The sequence below is a fragment of the Dictyostelium discoideum genome (genome assembly GCF_000004695.1).
Source record: "Dictyostelium discoideum AX4 chromosome 6 chromosome, whole genome shotgun sequence".
In the NCBI taxonomy this organism is placed as follows: Eukaryota; Evosea; class Eumycetozoa; order Dictyosteliales; family Dictyosteliaceae; genus Dictyostelium; species Dictyostelium discoideum.
The window spans coordinates 900,498-924,690 of record NC_007092.3 but is presented as its reverse complement, the minus strand read 5'-3'; the positions used below and the strand labels follow the sequence as shown (position 1 = coordinate 924,690).

The following is a 24,193-nucleotide window of genomic DNA, read 5'->3' as shown; positions in this document are numbered from 1 at the left end:
AAAATAGAACGATTACATTCATTTTATTTTATTATTTTTTTATTAATTCATTTAAATTATTAATTGCTTCAATTGAATTATTTGAATAAGTCATAAAGTAAGCTTGAAGTTGAGCAGGACTAAATTTATAATTTTCAAGTTTTTCAACAAATTGTTTCGCTAAATCGAAATCTGTTGGATAAAATTTTAAAAACATTTGTTCCATTTGATAAGATGAACATAAACCAATTTCGATTTGTAAATCAACTCTACCAGGTCTAATTAAAACTTTATCAAGTTTTTCAAGATGATTAGTTGTCATAAATAAAATACGTCCTTCACTTGCGGCTACACCATCCAATGCATTTAATAAACCACTAAAAGTTAAAGCAGAACCACCACTACTAACTGAAGGATTGCCATAATAGCCTTGATATTGTAATCCACCTGATGAAATTGAAGGTGCATTGGCAGAATTGCTTTTTGCTGATAAATCATGATTACCAGTTTGAATTGCAGAATCAATATCTTCTAATAAAATAATTGATCTTTGTGGTGCAGTTGCTAATAATTGATTTAATGAAGTGTCACTAACACTTTTACCAGCAAGATTTAGTATACAAATACTTAATTGAAGTTCACCTGCTAAAGCAGTGATAAAACTACTTTTACCTGTACCTGGTGGACCATATAAAAGATAACCACGACGATATGGAATACCTCTATCATTGTACCAATCTGAATTATTTAAAAATTTCTTAACATCTTGAATGATTAATTCCGATTTACCTTTATCCAAAATGACCGATGAAATGGGTCTCTTTCTACGTGGGTGGCCAAATCTTCTCCAATCGGTGCCCATTGATGTATAAATTAAAGTTTTACCCTCCTCTTTCTCTAAAGCCATCTCTTTTGCCTCTTCAATTAGATTTTGGAAAACTTGTCTACCAGTACCTAAAGTTGTGAGTGTAATTGATTCCCAAAGATTACCACTATTCATATCTATTACATTCTTCTCTCTTGAACGCTCAACTTTTATAACTCTACCTCTATAAAATACATAATGTGTACCAACACTTGGTACAAAATTAATTCTTGATACTATATCACCAGATTCATGTTGATGAAATGTAGTCTCAACACTAACATGTCTTGTGTTTTTATTCTTTTTAGTTGCTAACCATTCCATTAACCAATGAAATGATTTATCTTTACTTGGTACCTCTACTGATACAAAAAAATATCTTCTCGATTGTATCATTGCTTGTTGAAATCCTTTTCTACCCATTGCTAAAATTGAACCAACACCTATCAATCCGAAACCTGCTGAAAAAAATGGATTTTCAAATAATGGTTGAATTGGTTCTGGTATAAATTTTAATATTGATTTTGGTAATCCTTTATTATTATTTGTAATTACATTTTCCATTTTTTTTTCTTTTTTTTTTTTTAAAAAAAATAATAATTTAAAAAAAAAAAAGAAAAATGTAAAATGATGAAAATAATATAAAATTTTGATTAAAAAAAAAAAAAAAAAAAAAAAAAAGTTTTTTTTTTTTTGTAAACAAAAAAAACGATCATTTTTTTCATTTTTTCATTTTTTTTATTTTTTTATTCTTATTTTAATTTTTTGGTTATAATTTTAGGAAAAAAAAAAAAAAAAAACAGAAATAATTATGTCAGAAAATAATGAATTAAAAAGAAAAATTGAAAATGAAAATGATGAAAATGATGAAAATAAAAAGAAATTAAAAGATAATGAAAAAGAAGAAGAAGAAGAAAAAAAAGATGAAGTGGAATTAGAGAATAAAGAAAAAAGTAAAAAAGGTAAAAAAAAAGAAGAAAAAGAAGAATCATCATTACCATCAACATTAAAACCATCAAAAGCCGTTTTAAATGATCCAATATTTGGTCAACCAGGATTACTTTTTACATTTGGTAATGGTAGAGAAGTTCAAGCAACAAAAGATTTATATAATTTATTAAATGAATATGTTAATGAAAATAATAATAATAATAATAATAAAAATGATAATAATGATGATTTTGATTTTAATAAAGCATTTGAACAAGAATTACAACAAGTTAAAGAAACTACAGGTAAATCAGCACCATATAAAAAATATACATTAAAATGTAATGGTATTGCATTTATGGCATTTAAAGAAAATTCAAATATTGACCCAATTTCTTTAACTTCAAGAATTTTTAAAGATTGTGAAACTTCAAAAACTTTAAAAACAAAGTAAAAATTTCCTTTTTTTTTTTTTTCAAAAAATAATAATAATTATAAAAATTAACTTAATAACTTTATATTCATTATTTATTTTATTTATTTTATTTTTTATTTTTTATTTTTTATAATTTTTTATAAATAAGAGAAATTTCAAGACTTATACCAATTTCAAAATTTATTCATTTATCAAATATGATGGAAGAAATTAAAATTTTAATTGATAAATATTTTTGTGATCCAATAGAAAAAATTATAAAATATAAAATTGAATTTAAATCCAGAAATAATGAAAAAATTAATAAAATGGAATATATTCAAGAAATTGCAAAATTAATTAATCCAAATCATAAAGTTGATTTAAATAATCCAGAATTAACAATTATTATTGAAATTATAAAAGTTGGTATTTTTATTTATTTCTTTATTTTTATTTTATAAAATTATTAATTATTAATTATTAATTAATTATTAATTATTATTATTATTTTAGTTTTATTGTGGAGTTTCAATTGTTTCAAATTATAATGAATGTAAAAGATTTAATTTAGTTGGATTAGCAGGTTTACTTCAACCAACACCAAAAAAGAAAAATAAAGAAAATCCAAAACAAAATAATCATGATGAAAATGAAAAAGAAGATGAAAAAGAAGATGAAAGAGAAGATGGAAAAGAAAGTGATAAATAAAAAAAGAATAAATTAATTTTAAATATTTTTTTTTTTTTTATTTAATTAAAAAAATAAATAGTATCTTTATTATATACATATACAAAGTTTTTTTTTTTTTTTTTTTTTTTTTATAATCTATTTGATTTATAATGATTTAAAATTAAGGTATTATTATTATTATTATTATTATTATTATTATTATTATTATTATTATTATTATTATTATTATTATTATTATTATTATTATTATTATTATTATTATTATTATTATTATTATTATTATTATTATTATTATTATTATTATTATAATTTAAAATATTTCTTTCAAATAATAATTCAGTATGAGAAGTAAATAATTGTGAAGATAAGAATTGATCAACGAAATTTTGATTTAAAGGTGAAATTAATTTTAATAATTGATCACGATGAGAATGATTACCAAAATCAAAAGAAGGATTCCAATCAATTAGATAAGCTATACTTTCTAGAATGAAACGATTGAATAATTTAAATTCATTTGAAATTGATTGTAAATATTTTGCATCATTTGGAATTGATTTGAAAGGATAATCTAGGGAATATTTTTTTCTACTTTCTTTTGAGACTTCATTGTAATGAGGTTTCAATATGAATTCGAATTTATCTTGATTTGGTAAATGTAAAATGGGTGAACAATTTGAACCAGGTATAATTAGATCTCTATCGATATCTAAAACATAGCAATTTGATAAGGCATCGGGCATTTCACTACTTAGAGTAGCCAAGTTCTTTGTGATACCAATTATAAATGGGATAGGGCAATACAATGCATCCAATGCAGAGTTTGGTAAAACTGGTATAAATGCACCTTGATAAATGAATGGTTTGAGTAGAGGTATGAATGCGAAAACACTATTTGAAATGGTTCCAATATTTTTCGATGTTACCAATAAATACTTTTCCAATAGAATACATGACATTGCTTGAATTAGAGTTTTTAATGATAATGCTTTCACTAATCCTGATAAACACCATTTTTCAAGTTGAAAACTATCATCACCACACCCATAAATAGTTGGATTTGAATCACCAGGAAATTGTAATGATAATTTTTCATTTTCCAATGGTACACTCTTTGAATAATAATATTCAATCGTTTGAATTTCCTCTTCAACTAAACTTGGATGTTCTGATTGTTGTTGCTGATGTGAATTATTTGAATTTGATAAGCTTGATAATGATGATGATGAAAATGATGTTGGTATTGTTGATTTTTTAATATTTGTATTAGTTGGTGGTGATATTGATGGTTTTTTTGTACTATTTGTAGTGGTTGTTGTTGTTGGTGAATTATTTGAATTATTTGAATTATTCGAAGATGTTGAAGATGCCAATGATGATGGTTGTTGTAATGTTAATGGTGTCATTGATGATGGTGTTGCATAAACACTTTTTCTATAATTTGTTGTTGATGATGAATTTGTTGATGAAGTTGATGATGATGATGTTAGATATTGAGTAATTGAAATTTGTGGTGCTGATGGTGGTGGTGGTAATAAATTTGAATTATTTGAATTATTTATATTTGTAGTTCCTATTGTTTCTGTTGCTGTTCTTACTGTTACTGTTGTCGTTGTGGTTGAGGTTATATTTGATGATGAAATTGAGACTGGTGGTGGCAAATGTGTATTTAAAATTGGAGGTACTTTTGGTAAAGGTTTTGGAGAAGTTTGTTGTTGTGATGGTGATAATAATAACTCATTATCATTTTGAATTGGTTGTTGAGGTTGTTGATTACTTTTTAAACCACCATTTAATTCTGATAAATATTCTACATTATTTAATGGTGGTGGTGAATTAAAAGTAGTATTTTCATTTTTATTATTACTACTAAAGAAATGATTTGGTGTCATATTATTTACAGAATTATTAAAACTATTATAAATTGAAAAACTATTATTTGAAGAACCCAAGTCACTTGTATCACAATCATCATCAAAATTATCAGATGAACCTAATGATTCATGTATTTTATTTAAAGATTCATCAATGATAGTTTCAAGTGAACAAACTTCATTTAAATGTTGTTTATTACCACCACCATTTAAATGATTTTGAATTGCAATTTTAGTTTGATTTGAAATTGGTGTTGAATGTGATCTTGAATGATTATTATTATTATTAACTGATACAGATCTAAAATGACCAATTTTTGGTGAAAAACTTAATTGTTGTTGTTGATGCTGATTAGATTGTTGATCAGATAGTAATGAAGATTGTTCACTATTTGATTTAAAATTATTTGAAATAAAATTTGGAGAATCATCAGGTGGTGTAAATGAAAGTGGTGAAAATAAACTTCCACTTGGGTAAGAAGTTTTATTTAAACTACCTGGTGGTAATGGTAATGGTTTATTTGGTCTTGGCTTATATAAATTTTGTTGTTGTTGTTCTAATTGTTGTTGTTGTTGCTGCTGTTGTTGAATTATTTGTTGCTGCTGTTGTTGGTGATGTTGTTGACGATGTTGATTTAATTGAATTGGTTGAGATTGTTGTAAAGAATTATAATTATATTGAGTATATCTTTTATGAGCTTGTTGAAATTGTGATTTTGCTAATGAAGATTGTTCTTGTTCTTTTTGTTGTTGTAAATTTTTTTCAAATAATTCTTGTTGTTGATAAAATCTATTTAATCTACTTAATCTTTCTTTACCAATTATTGAATAAATAAAATCGAAATGTGATTTAAAAAATGGAAATCTACTAATGACACAATAACATCTTGGTGTAAAGAAACAATAAGGACTTGAAGGTGGTTGTTCAACAGCCTCATCACCACTACCACCACCACCACCACCACCACTACCGCCATAAGTATCCATATCATTTCGATTTAAAGATTCAGGGAAAAAACCAGGTAATTCATTGATCATCTCAGTGTTTAAAACACAAGAACCATAAAGTAAATGATCTTGACCAGTTATTAAAAACATAAAGGAACTATCTGAACCTTCCAATTGTGATAATGATTTGTAGAGTACTGAATTCAATTCGGTCAATGAATGTCTTCTTTTAACTTGAATTAACTTTATACCATCTGGAAAACAAAAATTAACAACTTGTGGATCACATGGTTTGTCAGGTGGATATTGATATAAAATTTTGCCATCATGTGAAACCTTTTCCCCACTATTAATAACTGTATCCTTTGATAATCCAACAACTATAAAATGTTCAATTAATCCTCCTTCTCTAATTGATTTAAATTGTCCTCCTAATGAAAATGATTTTTCCATCATTAATTCATCATTTGTTAAATTATTTTCTTCTTTATTACTAAATAATTTTCAATTGAAAATAAAATAAAGATTTTATTAATAAATATAATATGTAACGTAGTTTTATTACTTTTTGAAAAAGAAAATCATACCTAATTGAATCATTATTATTTGAAGTAGTTGAAGAAAAATTATCAAATGTTGAAATTGTTGAAGAAAATTCCTCATTTGTATTTGAACTTGAATTTTGTCTATTATTCTTATTATTATTACTATTGATACTAGAATTATTTATATTTTGGTGATCTAATGAACTTGTTAAGTTATTTTTATTTTCATTATTTAAGTCATTATTTTTATTATTGTTATTATTATTTTTTAAATCATTATTAATTTCACCAATTACTCTAATGTCATGACTATTTATCTCTTTAGAATCATTTACCATTGTATCAACAGTATTTTTATTACCGCGATTATTATCACCGCCACTACTGCTACTACTACTACTACCACTATTACTTAATTTATTATTTGTATTATCTTCATTAACATTATCATTATTATTCATTTCTTTCCCATCTTGAAAATCAATTAAACTATTAAAATTATTGATATTTTTGTTTTCGCTATTAATAATATTTTCTTTTTCTTCAAGCTGTATGGACTCGATCATAATTATTTTTATTTTTTTTTTATTTTTTTTATTTTTTTATTTTTTTATTTTTTTATTTTTTTTGTTTTGTTTTGTTTTGTTTTGTTTTGTTTTGTTTTGTTTTGTTTTGTTTTTTTCCACAAATGAATGTGAAAGTAATAATTTAAAACACAAATGTTAATTATAGTTTATTTATTTAATTTTTTTTTTATATTATTTTTTTTTTTAAGAAAAAAAAAGTGTTGGATATTAATATAATTTTAAATGAATTGAAATGTTAATATGAAATTATTTTAAAATTAATTTTGTCGTTGTTTTGTATATGTATTTTATTTATAAAAAAAAAAAAAAAATTATTATTTTTAAAAAAATATTTTAATACTAATAAATAACAAAACCACACATAAATGTGTTTTTTGTATATATATATATATAACAATTTATGTGTTTGTTTATTGGTGTGTGAATATTGGTTTTTTTTTTTTAAAAAAAATAAAAAAAAAAAAAAATTATATACAATTGTTACCCCAAAAAAAAAAAAAATAAAAAAAAAAAAAATATTAAATTTTAAAATTTGACACTCGATTAATTTATTTTTATCCAATTAAAAAAAAAAAAAAATAAAAAAAAAAATTAAAAAAAAATCGGATTTGAAAATGGTTTTATTGATTGAAATGGCTTAAATTTTCTTAAAACAATGTTCTTTTCTTAAAAAATTTTTTTTTTATTGGTAATTTTATATTTCTTATAAATAGGATTTTTTTTTAATTTATTATATCTAAAAGAATTAAAATTAAAATAAAAAATTATTCCAAAAACGATAAAAAAAAAAAAAAAAAAAAAATAAACATTAATTAAAATTGACAATAAATAAACCAATAAATATTATGGATATATTTAATTATAATTTGCAATTAATTTTTTTTTTTTTTTTTTTATAATTTATTTTTTTAATTCTTAATTCTTAATTCTTAGGTTTTTTTTTTTTTTTTTTTTTTTTTTTTTTTTGTTTAAATTATATTTTATTTCTTTGATTTAATAATTGTTTTTGAATTATAGGTCTTTTTGAAAATAATGATAAAATTACAGCTAAAGCAATAATTACAGAAGAAATATTAATAAAAGATGGGAACCAAGGTTTACTTTCTTCTTGTAACTTCACCATATCATCGAAATATTGAGAGATTGATTCAATCTCTTCCTCAATCCTTTCTTCAGAAACCAATCTTTGTTCTTTTAATGCTCTATTATTATATTCTATCTCTGTTAAAATGTTTGATATATTTATATTGTTCATATTCATATCCATATTATTATTGTTATTATTATTATTATTATTATTATTATTATTATTATTATTATTATTATTATTATTATTATTTTTATTATTATTATTATTATTACCTTCAATTTGTAACCGTTGTTGATTATGCATATGATATTGTTGGTGGTGGTGTTGTTGCTTTTGATAAATTTGTAATTGTTGATGATTATATTGTTGTTGTTGTTGTTGTTGTTGTTGTTGTTGTTGGTATATATGTAATTGTTGCTGTTGGTAAATATGTAATTGTTGCTGTTGTTGTTGTTGTTGTTGTTGTTGTTGTTGTTGTTGTTGTTGTTGTTGTTGTTGTTGTTGTTGTTGTTGTTGTTGTTGATGATTTATTCTATTTGAAGTTAAACCAAGGTTATAAGGTGATAAAAATGATGTAGATGAGTCTCCACTTGTTGATGTTGAGTTTAAGGATGAATTATTTACATTTTGTTGTTGATGTTGTTGTTGTTGTTGCTGTTGTAATAGTTGGTGTTGTTGCTGTTGTAATTGTAATTGTTGTATTTGTAATTGTTGCTCAGATTTCATTTCTGATATTGAAATTTCTACTTTTAATAAACCTTGAGACGCATTCAATGAATTTAATTTTAAATTATCTAAATGTACATTCAAATCTTTCTTTACTTGATCAACATTACAATCTACTGTCCAATTTTCATATGGTTCTTGTGGTAACTTTTGAACTATTTGATTATTATTATTATTATTATTATTAATATTATTATTTTTATTTTTATTTTTATTTTGTTGCTTTAATCCTTTTTTATTTTGTTTTTTATGTTGTTGTTGTAGTTGTTGTAGTTGTTGTAGTTGTTGTTGTTGTTGTTGTTGTTGTTGTTGTTGTTGTTGTTGTTGTAATTTTAATTTTTGTTGTTGTTGTTGCTGTTGTAATAATTGTTGTTGTTGTTTTAATTGTTTTTCTTTATTTAATTTCATTAAAAACTCTTCAACAATATCAACATATTGAAGAGCAGATTCTGAAGCAGCTTTAATAATGAAAACTTCAAAGAGGTTACCAACAAATGTCATATTAAAAGTTACACGAATTGAAAGTTCTAATGAACATTTTTCATTGTCGATTGTGTTAAGAAACCATTCAGTTTCAACACTAAAATATTCACCCATAATATCTGGTTGATAGAAAGTTTGAATATGTATACTTGATTGTTTATGATTAATTGATAACTTTTGTTTTTCATTGATTGTAGTTGCATTTTTTCCAATAATTTTTAATACAGATTGTGGTGCATTTATTGGTGCTTGAAATATAATAGTTCTTTCTTCATTCACAGTTTGTGTTGTAGTTGATAATGATGATGATGATGATGTTGTTGTCTGTTGTGCCCAATTTGTAAATTTTATATTTATATCGCCTCTTTTTAAATGATAATCATTTTGACTACTTTCATCTTTATATATTTCTAAAAACTCTTTATAATTGCAATTTAAAACTCTATTTATTTTATCTTCTTTCATTTACTTTTGTTTAAAAAAAAAAAAAAAGAAAATTTTGGCGCGTATTGAAAGAATGAAATAAATTTTTATAATAAGTTTGCTTTTTTTTAAAAAAAATAAAAAATAAAAATTCAAAAAAATAAAAAAAAAAAAATTGAAAAAAAAAATAAAAAAAATAAAAAAATAAAAACATGTTGTTTAAAACAAATTTTTTTTTATTTAGAATTAATATTATTTTTATTCATTTTTGGGTCTTTATTTAGACAATATTAAATTAAAATCCTAAAAAAGAAATTTATATTTTTATCCCCTTATTATTATTGAAATAAATAAAAATAATAATAAAAATGATCCTTTTTATAAAAATAATATGATTTTAAAAAAATGAAAATTATTAAATTAATTTGGAAAAAAAAAAAAAAAAAAAAAAAAATTCAAAATCAAAATCGAAATAAAATAAAATAAACTAATTTAGTAATAGGAATAGATTTATAAAAATTTATCAAAATATTAATTTCAAAAAATCTTTTTTAAGGATTAAAACTCTAATCACAATATTTTAATTGTTTAAAAAAAAGTACTTTTTTTTTTTTACCAAATTCAATCTGTTTTTAAAAAAAATCCTCGTAAAAGAAATTCTTACAAAAATTGAATAAAAACAAAACAAAAATACCAAAATATTTTAAAAAATGAAAAGAAATGCAATTGTTTTGATTATAATTTGTTTTTTGTTTTTTGTTTTTTGTTTTTTTTTTTTTTTTTTTATCAATACAAAAAATAAAAAAATAAAAAAATCTCTGTGTGTTTTTTTTTTCTTTTTTTTTTTATTTTTTTTTTCTTTTTCTTTTTTTTATTTTTTTTTTTTTATTTTATTTTAATATTTACATTCAATCTAATAAAAATGATTTTTGAAAATTGAAAATGGAATTTTAATAATTATTGGTATTTATTTTTAAATAATTATATAAACAATACAAACTAATTTTAGAATTTATAGATTGTTTTTTAACAAATAAAATATTAAAAAAAAAAAAAATATCAAAAAATGAAAAAAATAAAATAAAATAAAATAAAATAAATTCAATGAAAACAGATAATTATTTTAAAAATTATTTTTATTTTATTTATTTTTTTATGTTTATATCAATAAAATTATATTTATTGAGAAGTAAGATATTTATAAAAAATTGAATTTGAGTTTTACTAAACAGATTAATGAATTGAATTTGAAAAAAAAAAAAATTGGAAAAAAAGAAGCAAGCAACAGGCTGTTTAAAAAAAAAAAAAAAAAAAAAAAAAACATATTTATTTGTTTCCATATTTAAATACTCTACATTATTTTAAAAAAAAAATGTCGTTAGTCAAAAAAAAAAAAAAAAAAAAAAAAAAAAAAAAAAAAATTTTTTAAAAAAAAAAAAAAAAAAAAAAAAGCATTTATGTCAAACTGAATTTTTATTTTCCCCATTAAAATTATTATTGAGTGAGAGGTAGTTAATAGTTTGTTTTTTTATTTTTTTATTTTTTTTTCTTTCTATTTTTTTTTTTTTTTTTTTATCCAAAAATTTTTTTTTTTTTTGTTTTTTTTTTTTGTTTTTGTTTTATAAATACAGGAATTCAAAAAAAAAGGTTTAATATTATTGGTATAATTAATTATAACAAAACTTTAAAAATCCAACCAACTTGTCCCATTACTCACATGGGGGCTTTTTTTATCCTTAACCACCCCTTTTTTTTTTTTTTTCCCTTTCACCCCAAAAAAAAACACCTCCTTTTTCCCCACCCCAAACTTTTTTTTTTTTTTTTTTCTTTTTAGAATTATAAAAAAATAATTATATAAAAAAAAAAAAAAATTGAAAAAATTAAATAAATAATTTTTTAAAAAATATAAAAATATATTAATTATATAAAAAAAAACAAAGGTCTTTTTAATTTCCTTTTTGTTTTTGTTTTTTTTTTTTTAATTTTATTTTTCTATTCAACTTTTTTTTTTTTTTTTTTTTTTTTTAAAAAAAATTGGAAAATTATTATTATTGTTATTTCAAAAATGGATATTATAATGAAAGAAAATTTATATTGCTATAGTAATTATTAAAATAATTTTTTATTGACCAATAAAAATAAAAATAAAAAAATAAAAATAAAAATAAATAATTAAATAATTACCAACTAACCCTTTTTTTTATTATTTTTCTATTTTTATTTTTTTTTTTTCATTTTTTTTTTTTTTTTTTTTCATTTTTTTTTTCTATTTTTAGATTCAAAAAAAAGAAATTTAACAATTTGTGAAGAATTACCATATGATATATTATTATATATTTTATCATATTTAACACCAATAGAATTATGTTGTTTAAGTAGAGTTTGTTATTCATTTAGAGTGTTAGCAGAAGATGATTGGATATGGAGAGGATTTTATCCAATGATTCGATTCAATTTTTGTTATCATTTCCAATTGAATGAATTTCCAAAACTATTAAACACTCAACAATGTAAACAAGTTTACATTCAAGAATTACAAACCATTAAATCAGTTTCACAATTCATTGGTACATGGCACGAACAGTGGTGTGATGTTCAAGTTTTAAATTCAACCAAAGTCTCTTTCAACGGTTTAAATTTCATCGTTGAATATACTAAAAATAAATTTGAGGCTGAATTTATCTCTTTTAATGGTCAATCTTTAAAATTTAAATTAACAGGTGGTGATAGTGGTTGGTCTTTCATCTATACTTTAACTTTAAATAATAATCAAAATAATAATCAACATAAACTAAACAATAATAATAATAATAATAATTCTAGTAATGGAATGAAAATTCAACAAGATGATCAAAATTTACAACAAGATTCATTACAATTACATGTACTTAGAATTCACGATAATATAGAATTCACTGGTATGTTTACTTCATCAAAGAGTGAATCAAATTCTCCTCCACCTCACTTTAGGAATAAAAACAATTATAAATTATTTTTAATGAAACAAGAAATTCAACAATTACAACAAATTTCTTCTACAACTATCACTTCCTCAAGTAATGAAATTTTCAACACAAATAATAATAATAATGATAACAATAACAACAATAATAACAATAGTCACGATAATAATAATAATAATAATAATAATAATAATAATAATAATAATAATAATAATAATAATAATAATAATAATAATAGTAATAGTAGTTGCGATTCAAGAAGACATACTAGAATCTATGCTTACTAAAAATAAAAATAAAAAAAAAAAAATAATGTGTAAAATTAAATAATGAATGAATAAATAAATGAATATATATTTTTTTTTTTTAATTTATTTATATATTTTCATTATTTTCATTATTTTCATTATTATTATTATTAATACAATCAAATATTGAGAAATCATAAATTCTTTCGGTACGATCCCAAACTATTGTATTTAAATAACTAAATTTTTTAATTCTATGTAAGGGTACAACACCAAATTCGAAAGATTTAAAAGCAGCTTTCTTTAAACCATCGAAACGATCTTCATAGAATATGGTAAAATCATCCATTTTATCCTTTAATAAATGGTCATATAAAATACGGTTATAAACTTCTTCACTTGAAGGTAACCTCTCTTTTTTCTTATTTTCAATTTCATCATCTATAATTGATTGTACCTCTGATTTTGTTAATTTCTTTGTTTTATTTGTTTCTTCTATTGTTTCATTTAATTCTTCATGTTTGTTTTGTTTTTTATTAGTTTTTGATGATTTCTCTGTTGTTGTTGTTAAATTTTCTGAAGTTTCTAATGTTTGTTGTTGTTGTTGTTGTTGTTGTTGTTGTTGTTGTTGTTGTTGTTGTTGTTGTTGTTGTTGTTGTTGTTCTTGTTCTTGTTGTTGTTGTTCTTGTTCTTGCAATGGTTGCGATGGTTGTTTCTTTTTTGGTTTTGAAATGCCACTACCACCACCATTATTTTTATAATTTTTGTTTACTGTGAAAGATTCATTATCTAGATAATCATTACCATCACTGCCATCAGAGGAATCATCACATTCATCATAATCATAACCTTCAGGTTTCGTATATTTTTCATATGAAAATAAATTATTTGTATTGGTTGTAGACATTTTATTATTATTATATTATTACTACTATTATTATTATATTATTATTACTATTATTATTATTATTATTATTATTAGTATTATAACTTTTTTTTTGTTTTTTTTTATTTTCATTATGATTTTTTTTTTTTTTTTTGTGTCAAATATTTTTTTATTTTGATAAAATATCAAGAATTGATTTTTCTGTTTTTTTTTTTTTTTTTTTTAAACACAGCTTTTTGTCTTTTCTTAATTATTACTTTAATTTCATTGATATATCATGAAATAATCATTTTTTTATCTTTTTTTTATTTTTTTAATTATTTTTTAAAATCATCAACGTTTTTTAAAATTATTATAATTTATTTTAAATATTTTTTTTTATTTTTTAAAAAATGAATGCTTATGAAATAGTAGTAATGTTATAATTTTATTTAGTAAAGGTTGGTTTTTTTTTTTTTTTTTTTTTTTTTTAGTTTTTCAACATTGATACCAAAATTTGCATTTGGAAAACCACCTAATAAACCACCAAGTAAACCTTTATTCCCTCCTAAAATTCCTCCTAATAAACTAGTGTTTTACCTATATCCATTTTTGGATAAAAAGTGTCTTTTTTGATTATCTTTATCCATCCATATTTTTTTTAATTATCCAAAATGGATATCCATCTTTTTAATATTTTATCCAATTTTTTTTTTTTTTTTTTAAAGCTATTGTTAGTGCCAGGATATTTTCAATTGTTTTTGTGAACTGAACATATACTATCACACAAAAAAAAAAAAAAAAAAATTATTTATGGCCACACCTCCTATTTCCAGTTTTTTCAATACTAATGTATTTTGATAGGTTTGAATAATCCATGTCCATATTTAATAAATCTCAATATTTTTCTATTTTTCATTCAATATTAAATATAAACATTCAAATTGATTTCAATTTATTAAATCAAATTATTATAACTCAATATCACTCGGACATGAGTGAATTATACGACTTTCCAGGAATTTGAAACAATGAATTTATAAAAAAATATACAAATAGACATGTCAAATTCACTTATTAATTGGTTCATACACACTACCCCCTACAAGATGACCCATCAATTCAAGATTTCTTTGGGTTGCTAATTTTAACACTTTTCCCAATATAGTGGTTTAAAAATTATAAGATTAGTCCATTTTATCCTAAACTGACACCTATTTTCGGAACACCATATGAAACACCATATGCATAAGAACCAGAACCAGAACAAGAATCAGAACCACTTGAAATACTATTTGAACCATATTTAAATACAGAACTAACAGTTGAAACAGAGCCAGTAGTTGGTGCTATAATTATTATAATTAATTTAAAATTTAAAATTAGTTTTTTTTTAAATAAAACAAAATAATAAATAAAAAAAATATTACCAATTATTGTCATTTTTAATTTTTTTTTTTTTATTTTATTATTTAATGTAATGTAAATGATTTTTAAATAAAATGAAATTTTTTTTTTTTTAAAAGAAATTAATAGAATAAATAATATTATTTACAATTTAAAGATTATTTAAATAAAAAATAAAATAAAAATAAATTAAAAAGTAAATTAAGATTTTTTTTTTTTTTAGATTTTTTTTAAATTTTTTTTAGATTATAAAAATTTTTTAAATTTTTACATGAAAAAAGTAATTTGCATGGTGTTGGTTTTTTTTTTTTTTTTTAATTTTTTTTTTTTTTATGTAAAAAAAAACAATTTTTCACACAAAAAAAAGCCGACTATTTTTATAATTTTAATTCATTTAAGAGTTCAGCCTTTAAAAAATAAACTTTTTAATTAATTTCCCAGTGAATGGAAAAACAAAATGGAATTAATATTCTAAGTAATAAATCTATAGTTCAACCAATGAATAAATCAATTATACCAATGGATATTTGGGAGATACTATTTTGGAAAGTTTTTAGAAACAAATATTTAAATGGATTAATTTTTGATTTAATGCTAAATATGGATATTGAGTTTCAAAACTATACGTATTATTATACAGAAAATAGAATTAAATTTGAAAATATTTATTCATTTGGTTGGATGGTAAAAAACAATTGCCTAGATTTATTGAAATATAAATTAGAAACAAAACAATTCATACAAGTTACAAAAAGTGAAATTATAGATTTTATAAAGTCTGTTAAAATCGTTGGTGGACAATCAAAAATTAAAAACATTCATTTAATAGTTTTTAAATTATTAATAAATCAATACCAATTTCAATTTGAAAATGATCATGTTATGTTTCTTGTTAGATCCGATAATAACCAATTATTAGAAATATTATTTTCAGAATCAATAATAAATTTTAAAATTACATCTTATCATATTGAATATTCAATAAAATACTCTTCAACTTTAACATTAAATTTATTAATTAATTATATAAATAATAAAGTTATTGATAATAATAATAATAATGATAAAAATAAAATAATTACAAATAATATAAAAAAAAATTCAATAAAATGGTGTTTGGAATTTAATAAAGATAAAGATAATATGGTATCATATATTTTAGATAATAAATATATTATTTAATCAATATGGTTTTTATTATTATGATATTGAAATTTTAGTAACAAATAATAGAGTGTATAATTTAAATCAATTAATAAATCAATATAATAACAATAATAATAATAATAATAATAATAATAATAATAATAATAATAATAATAATAATAATAGTAATAATGATGATGATAATAATAATAATAATAATAATAATAATTCAAATAAAAATGAATATGAAAAGATTAAAGAAATAATTAAATCATTAGTTAAAAAACAAAATTCAACAAGATTATATAGTTTATATTATTTTAAATATTATGAACTCATTGAAAAGGATGATAATTTTAAAGGTTTAAATAATAATGGATTTTTAGGATTAAATACAATTGGTATATTAAATAAAATTGATAATTTAATAATTGATTTTAGAAATAATAAAATTAATATTGAAGATATCATTGAATTTATTATTAATTTCTTAAATAGTATAAAATGGAAAAATTGGAAAAAGAATATAGTTTTATTAAATAAAATTAGAAATTCAATATTCGAAATAACCAATAATAAAGAAGTATATGAAAAATCAATTAAAAAATTAAAAGAATCATTAGATATAAAATTATATAATAAATTTGGATTTCCATCTGAATGGAATCCAATTTTAAATAGTCTAACAATTGAACCAATGAAAAGTAATCAATTGCTTATTATAAATGATAAAAGTACAATTGATTGGTTGAATCATTCAAAATATTCTAAAAATGGAATTGTGACATCTATTTTAAAAGAATTTAGAAATAAAATAAAAAAGAATTTAATATCATTTGAAAATAAGGATTTAGAAAATTATTTTTACTCTACTACCAATAATAATAATCATAATAATAATAATAATAATAATAATAATAATAATAATAATAATAATAATAATAATAATAATAATAATAATAATAATAATAATAATAATAATAATAATAATAATAATAATAATAATAATAATAATAATAATAATAATAATAATAATAATAATGATAATAATAATAATAACTATATTTTTAATTATAATAAAAATAATAATAATAATAATTCCATTCCAATCTTTTCTACTTTAAGTCTGAAATTAAATGATTCAGAAAATATTAAAAAATTAATTGATATATCTAATCCAAATGTATCATTAGATATTAAAAATTCTTTGAAAATAATTTTTGAATCAATAAGAGAATTTAATTTAATTAAAATTCAATCAATCATTTGTAATGAAAATATTAATATTTTTTCACATCCATTTTCAGAAGAATTTAGTAAAACTTGGAATTTATTTAATAATAATCAATTAGAAAATTTGATATTAAATGAAAATAATAAATTGGAAACTATTAAAAATTATTTAATTTTTTGGTTAACTCTAAACCCAATTAAAGATGAAATAAACAATAACAACAACAACAACAATCAACCATCACCACCTCAAATTTATCAAAATATAATTAATTTTTTATTTAAACTATTAATTAAAACTAAAGGTATAACAATAACAGAATTAATTGAAATTAAAAATCAAATTAAAAATAATTTAATTTCAATAGAACATTCAGTATATCACTCTGCATTCTATTTACATATTAAATCACCAAAACTTTATGTATTAATAATGAAGAATTCTTCACTTTCAATTAATAAAATTATTGATTTTAATACATTTACATTTGAATTTATTTTTGAAATGAATAAATCATTTGATAGCATTTTAGAAACATTAATAAATTGTTCGAAAATTAATAAATATACATTATATTTTCTAATTAATATTAATGAAATTGAAAAATTCAAAAAGTATTTCCCAATTTTTTTAATTGAAAATCCATCTTCAAAAATTGAAATTCTCCCAATCGGTGTGACATTATTAAAAAAGTTAATAAACAATACAACAAATAAAGAATATATTAAATTATCAATTAAAGATTTTATTGACAAAGTTACAATTGCATATAAAGTTGGTAAAAGAGTATGTGAATATCTTTTTGGTTATTCAATATTGACCAATAGGAAAGAACTAATTTCCTATATCATTAATCAATATGATATAAATAAAATTCCAGATGGTTTTAGCTATTGGAATAATTATCCAATGATTGAATATATATTTATAAATCATCCAAATGTTGATATATCACCACCTTTTCAATACCACTATTATAAATTACCTTTTCTTTCCAAATCAATACCAATATTTGATATACTTTTAAAGTATAAACCAAGTTTATTCAATATTACAAATGATAATTTAAAATTTGCAAATTCATATAATGATACTTTTATTTTAAATTATTATTTTAAAAAAGGTTATTTAGATAAAGATAAAAATGAAATGTATAAAATTAAATTAAATAAATAAAATAATTATTGTAAACATAGAATAAATTTTATTTATTATTTATTTTATTTTATTTTAATAATTTATAGTTTTTGTTTTTTTTCTTCGGAATTTGTTGAAAATGATTCTGGTACTTGAGCACCATTCATAAGATCTTCAAGTCTTCTCTTACCATTGGTTGTTGAAGTATTGTTGGTTTCAGTTGTGGATGCAGTAGTTGTTGTTGTTTCAATTGGAGTAAATTTATTTGGAGTTGAAGGAGTTGAACTACTATTACTATTATTAGTTTGAGGTGTAATACTTCTTCTTGCAGATTTACCAACTACACCAAAAGTATTAACTGGAGTTCCAGGTTTAATTGGATTTTGACTAGCAGAAGTTGAGAAAACTGGTTGTTGTTCATCCTGTTGAAGTTCTTTTGGTACTGGTTCATTTGAGGTATCAATTGGAACAACTTCATCCAATCTACCTTGAAGATCAACGATAATATTTTTCAATTCTTGAATTTCATCAGCCAAACTCTTTAATTTATCAGTATCAGTTTCTCCATTCAATGATTGTTGTATCTTATTCAATTGATCACCCAATAAATCAATGGCAGTTCTATAATGTTTCTCAGCGATTGGTGCTTTATTATCAACATGGAATGCTAAACCCATTGCATAATGAATCTCTGCAATTGATCTTAAATCATTATCTCTAATATCTTTTCTAATTCTTAATGCTTTATCATATTCTTCAATTGCATTTTCAATTTGATCTAAATATATGTAAATTAAAAAATAAAAATTAAAAATTATTAATAAAATTAAATTTAAATTTAGAATTATATATAATTTTATAAAATTTTAAAAATTACCAGAATCAATGAATAAATCACCTAATGAAACATGTACATCTGAAAGTTCAATTTGTTTATCTTTTTCTTTTTCATAGATTACTCTTGCAGTTTCTAAAACTTCCCAAGCGATTTGAATTGGAGTTGCTTCATCATCTTCATTTTCTTTTGTGTTTAGTTTATTTACAGGTTTTGATGATTCTTCAGTTGAAATATCTTCAGATTCTTCTTCTTCTTTTTTACTATTTTTTTTATCTGATGCATTCTTATCTGGTGCATCTTCAGTAGGAGTGGTTGTAGTAGTTGTAGTAGTTGTGGTGGTGGTGGTTGTAGTAGTAGTTGTTTGTGGTGGAGTAGTTGAAGAGGTAGTTGAATCTTCACCTTTTTCAGCAATTTCTTTAATCTTTGAACCTAATAAATTCATTAAATTTTCAGATTCTTCTTGTTTATAGGTTAAAATTAATGAATTACCATATTTAACATATAAATGTGCAACTTTTGGTGATAATGCACCATAAATTGATGATCTAATTTAAATAATTTTAATTAATATTTTTATTATTTTTATTATTATTTTATTTTATTTAACTATAAAGAGAATAATTACAAATTTTTTAAAGCAACACAATATAAACCACATGCAGATGAATAATCTTTTTCTTTCATCAAAAGATCACCTGCTTTTTCATTTCCCTCTGCACTTTTAATGATGGTTTCTTTATCTTTTTCTTCTTCTTCTTCTTCTTCCTCCTCTTCACCTTCCTCTTCACCTTCTTCTTCACCTTCTTCCTCATAATCTTCAAATGTAATACCTGCTTCACCTTCACCAATTTCTACTTTTGATTTCTCATCTTTTTTTGTGACTGTAGTAGTAGTGGCAGTAGTAGTAGTAGTTTCTTCATATTCTTCAATTGTTGGTTGATCCATTTTATTTATTTATCTTTTTTTTTTTTTTTAATTTTCTTTATTTTTTTTATTTTTTTATTATCTAGTTTTTTTTTTTTTTTTTTTATTTATTATGATAAATTGTTATTACAAAAGAAAAAAAAGAAAAAAAAAAATATTAATTGTGTGTGTGGGTTATGTGTGTTTATTTGTTTTAATCTATCTGTTCGGGTTAAAAAAATTAAAAATTAAAAATGAAAAAAAAAAAAAAAAAAACTATAACTGATAAAATTTCCCCCCAAATTTTAAAAATTAAAAAATGAAAAAAAATAAAAATAAAAATAAAAAAAAAAAATTATGAAAATAAAAATAAAAATTAATTTTATAAAAAAAATTAATTATTACAATATATATTCTTAATATGATCAATATTACAAGTATACCAAGTAAATAAAGTTTAAGATATTTTATATCTTACATTTGTAAATAATTAAATTAATAAAAACTTTTACTAACTTTTTTTTTTTTTTTTTTTTTTTTTTTTTTTACATTTGGCGCCAATTTTTTAAAAATTCCCCACCAAAAAATTTCAATTTTCATAATTTTTTTAATTTTTTAGTTTTAAATTTTTTTTTTTCTAAAACTAAGTACAAATTTGTTTTTCTGTATTTTTTATAAAAATATTAGTTTTACTATTTTAAAAATAAAAATTAAAAAAATTTAAAATATAATAATAAAATTAAATCAAAAACATATCAACTACTAGTTGATGTTTAATAACATTTAAAAAAAAAAATATATATATATATATATATAGATGGAAGTTACTGCAACAAAAGATTATTCATACCTAATTCAACCAATTAGAGATCTTGCAGAAAATTGGCAAATTGATATTTCAAAAGAATTGGAAGATTATTTATCAGATTTGGATAAAATTTCATTCACATTTGAAGGTACTAATCAAGTAAAAACTTTAAATTTCGCTGAAGGTAAGAAAAAAAAAAAAAATAAAAAATAAAAAAATAATAAAAAATAAAAAAGTAATAAAATCATACTGATATATATAAATTTTATTTTTTTAAAAATTTAGCTGCATTATTAATTCAAGGATCAGCAGTTATTTATAGTAAAAAAGTAGAATACCTATATAGTTTACTTTATCAAACATTGGATTTATTAGCACAAAAAAAGTAATTAAAAATTTTACAATAATAATAATAAATATACAAATATAAAATGAATTAATTTAATAACAATTTATTTTATTTATTTTATTTTATTTTATTTTATTTTTAAAATAAAAAAAAAAAAAAAAAATTAGAAAAAGAAAAGATGCAACATCAATTAATTCAGAAGGTGTTGATAGAGATATTGAAAATGAAGATGATGTAGAATTTTTAGCATTAGATGATATTTTAATTGAAGATGATAATATTGATTTAAATGATGGTGAGAATGAAGAAGAGGATGGTGGTGGTGATGGTGGTATAAGAAAAAAAATGAAATCAAATAAAAGAAAAGAGAATGAAGATGATCAAGTATCAAATGAATCAACTTATAAAATTGCATTAATGAATAATAGTAGTTCAACTGATAGGAATTTAATGATGGATTTAAATGGTGATAGTGGTACCAATGAAATGGATGAAAAAGATATTCATAGTATTCAAAGTAATAGTAATGAAATTTATGGTAAAAAGAATGATTTAAAAAGGAGTGATTTTAGAATGAATGATGCAATCGTATCAAAGAATGGTGCAATGGTATTAAGAGGTTTAGATTTCTTGGATAATGAAAACTTTCTATCAAATAATAAGCCATTAAATTTTCACAGGAATCAATATACTGATGATGTAGATGATAATAATAATAATAACTATCAAATGAATGGTGGCGGTGGTGGTGGTGGTGATTTCTTTAAAAAGTTAAATGAAAAAAGTAATGACTCGTTACTACCCCCTAATGGAGAACACCCCCTACAACCCTCTTCTTCAAATACAAATTTAAATGAAAATAATAAAGATGATGGTAGTGGTTTTGAGAATGCAGGTGCAGGTCAAGATAGTAGCGATGATGATAATAATGATGATGATGATGATGATGATAATAATGATGGTATTGGTATGAAACATGATGACAATAATGATGGTACTAATCCGCCACCACTACCACCAACACTACAAGAAAATGGTAATAATAATAATAATTTATCATCATCATCTTCAAAATTAAATGATAAAAAAGATAGATTAAATAGAAAAAAAGCTCAAGTTCAACCAACAACAAAAGATGCATGGGCATTATTAAATCCATTTGATGAAGATGTTAAAAATAATAGTAGACCATTCAAAAAGGGTAAAACATTTAATATTCCATTCAATCTTTTAGATTCTGATAAAAAAAAGAAATTGAAAAAAGAGAAACCAACAATCGAATCTAATAAAGTAGAAAAAGTATTATCGTTTTCAACAGAACCAATCATTTCATTTCCAAATGAATCATTATCATTAAGAGGTTGTTTCTTTAAAGAATTAAATTATCTTTATAATAAAAACATTCAACAAAATAAACAACTTTTAAGAAAACAAAGATTAGCAAATAAAAATAATGGTTTTGATTTAAATGATGAATATGACAGTAATAATAATAATAATGAAGAACAGTTCTTTACTCAAGAAAATAATAATAATGAAGATAATAATGGAGATGGTATTGGTATGGGATGGGGTGATGACGATGATGACGACTATGGTGATTTAGGTGGTGGTGGGGGTGACGATTCAGATTATGAAGGTGGTGATAATAATAATAATAATAATAATAATAATATTGAATATCATGATGGACCATTTCAAAATGGTGGTAGTCAATATAATTTTGGTAATTCAAATGGAGAAGAACATGTAGTAGAAAGATTTATATCAGAGAATGGGATTGATATTGAATTAAGTAAACCAACACAAACCTATGAGGAGTTATGTAGATCCTATGTTGAGAAATATTTAGAAAGTGCTTCCAAATACGTTAGAGAGACTGCATTATCACAAAGAGTAAATGATTGGAACAATAGATTAACACCAATTCTAATTGAACAAGATTCTCATCCAACTTTTGATATTCATGTTTATGGTAATAAATTTTTAAATGGTATGAAACCTTTTGCAACAACAAATAAAAAATTAAAAGAAGAAATCATTAAACCAACCATTGAAACCGAAGAAGATGAAGAAGAAGATGATGATGATTGTATAATAATAAATAAAGAAGCAACTGTTCCATTTGGTGAAATAACAAAGAATTCACCAACTTATGAGGTTTGTAGAATGTTTACATCTTGTTTACAATTGGCAAATAATGGTAATATTGAAATCATTTCAAATAATAAGCAAATTGATACTTTAAATTTTCATCTTTTATCATTGAATGAAAAACATGATATTCAAGGTATGCAGGTACCTTCTAAATTTAGTAAAAATATTTTAGATGATGACAATGATGATGATAATGACAATAATGGCAATATTAAAGAAAAAGATAATCTATCAAATAAAAATGATAAAAAATCAAATGTAAAATTAAAGAAACCTACAAAAAAGAAATCTACAACCACCACTACCACAACCACAAAAAGAAATGCAAAAAGACAAAAGAAGGATGAAAGTGAACCTGAAGAAGAATCTGAAGAAGAGTCTGAACCAGAATCTGAAGAATCTGAATCTGAACTAGAAGAAATATCTTCAGATGATGAAAAGATTAAAAAGAAACAAAAAACAACTTCAAAACCCAAACCGAAACCAAAACCAAAATCAAAGTAATAAAATTTAAATAATAATAATAACACAAAATGAACTAAAAACAAATACAAAAAATTAATAAAATTTAATTATTTTT

General features: G+C 21.1%; 11 protein-coding genes across 11 annotated transcripts; 4 read left to right on the top strand and 7 right to left on the bottom strand.

Moving 5' to 3' along the window:
• Positions 1-31: 31 nt before the first annotated feature.
• bcs1lB (mitochondrial chaperone BCS1) lies at positions 32-1,408 on the bottom strand (the record flags this gene model as incomplete). The annotated part of the gene is made up of 1 exon (XM_629905.1): positions 32-1,408. One exon carries the CDS (start codon positions 1,406-1,408, stop codon positions 32-34), a length of 1,377 nt encoding a protein of 458 aa, XP_629907.1.
• A 247-nt stretch (positions 1,409-1,655) lies between these two features.
• Positions 1,656-2,900, top strand: DDB_G0291908 (hypothetical protein; the record flags this gene model as incomplete). Its single annotated transcript, XM_629904.1, has 3 exons — positions 1,656-2,224; positions 2,359-2,614; positions 2,706-2,900. The coding sequence occupies 3 exons, from the start codon at positions 1,656-1,658 to the stop codon at positions 2,898-2,900; spliced, it is 1,020 nt and encodes a 339-aa protein (XP_629906.1).
• Positions 2,901-3,010: 110 nt separating this feature from the next.
• Positions 3,011-6,815, bottom strand: DDB_G0291906 (DENN domain-containing protein; the record flags this gene model as incomplete). Its single annotated transcript, XM_629903.1, has 2 exons — positions 3,011-6,197; positions 6,292-6,815. 2 exons carry the CDS (start codon positions 6,813-6,815, stop codon positions 3,011-3,013), a joined length of 3,711 nt encoding a protein of 1,236 aa, XP_629905.1.
• A 994-nt stretch (positions 6,816-7,809) lies between these two features.
• Positions 7,810-9,600, bottom strand: DDB_G0291904 (hypothetical protein; the record flags this gene model as incomplete). The annotated part of the gene is made up of 1 exon (XM_629902.1): positions 7,810-9,600. One exon carries the CDS (start codon positions 9,598-9,600, stop codon positions 7,810-7,812), a length of 1,791 nt encoding a protein of 596 aa, XP_629904.1.
• A 1,103-nt stretch (positions 9,601-10,703) lies between these two features.
• DDB_G0291944 (hypothetical protein) lies at positions 10,704-10,898 on the bottom strand (the record flags this gene model as incomplete). Its single annotated transcript, XM_629901.1, has 2 exons — positions 10,704-10,847; positions 10,881-10,898. The coding sequence occupies 2 exons, from the start codon at positions 10,896-10,898 to the stop codon at positions 10,704-10,706; spliced, it is 162 nt and encodes a 53-aa protein (XP_629903.1).
• Positions 10,899-11,623: 725 nt separating this feature from the next.
• DDB_G0291902 (cyclin-like F-box containing protein) lies at positions 11,624-12,808 on the top strand (the record flags this gene model as incomplete). Its single annotated transcript, XM_629900.1, has 2 exons — positions 11,624-11,660; positions 11,835-12,808. The coding sequence occupies 2 exons, from the start codon at positions 11,624-11,626 to the stop codon at positions 12,806-12,808; spliced, it is 1,011 nt and encodes a 336-aa protein (XP_629902.1).
• An 88-nt stretch (positions 12,809-12,896) lies between these two features.
• Positions 12,897-13,676, bottom strand: DDB_G0291900 (hypothetical protein; the record flags this gene model as incomplete). Its single annotated transcript, XM_629899.1, has 1 exon — positions 12,897-13,676. One exon carries the CDS (start codon positions 13,674-13,676, stop codon positions 12,897-12,899), a length of 780 nt encoding a protein of 259 aa, XP_629901.1.
• Positions 13,677-14,831: 1,155 nt separating this feature from the next.
• On the bottom strand, positions 14,832-15,077 carry DDB_G0291898 (hypothetical protein; the record flags this gene model as incomplete). Its single annotated transcript, XM_629898.1, has 2 exons — positions 14,832-14,983; positions 15,065-15,077. The coding sequence occupies 2 exons, from the start codon at positions 15,075-15,077 to the stop codon at positions 14,832-14,834; spliced, it is 165 nt and encodes a 54-aa protein (XP_629900.1).
• Positions 15,078-15,641: 564 nt separating this feature from the next.
• Positions 15,642-18,597, top strand: DDB_G0291930 (hypothetical protein; the record flags this gene model as incomplete). The annotated part of the gene is made up of 2 exons (XM_629897.1): positions 15,642-16,155; positions 16,262-18,597. 2 exons carry the CDS (start codon positions 15,642-15,644, stop codon positions 18,595-18,597), a joined length of 2,850 nt encoding a protein of 949 aa, XP_629899.1.
• Positions 18,598-18,659: 62 nt separating this feature from the next.
• DDB_G0291896 (hypothetical protein) lies at positions 18,660-20,341 on the bottom strand (the record flags this gene model as incomplete). Its single annotated transcript, XM_629896.1, has 3 exons — positions 18,660-19,336; positions 19,436-19,941; positions 20,022-20,341. The coding sequence occupies 3 exons, from the start codon at positions 20,339-20,341 to the stop codon at positions 18,660-18,662; spliced, it is 1,503 nt and encodes a 500-aa protein (XP_629898.1).
• Positions 20,342-21,116: 775 nt separating this feature from the next.
• On the top strand, positions 21,117-24,117 carry DDB_G0291894 (hypothetical protein; the record flags this gene model as incomplete). Its single annotated transcript, XM_629895.1, has 3 exons — positions 21,117-21,291; positions 21,393-21,492; positions 21,624-24,117. 3 exons carry the CDS (start codon positions 21,117-21,119, stop codon positions 24,115-24,117), a joined length of 2,769 nt encoding a protein of 922 aa, XP_629897.1.
• Positions 24,118-24,193: the final 76 nt, after the last annotated feature.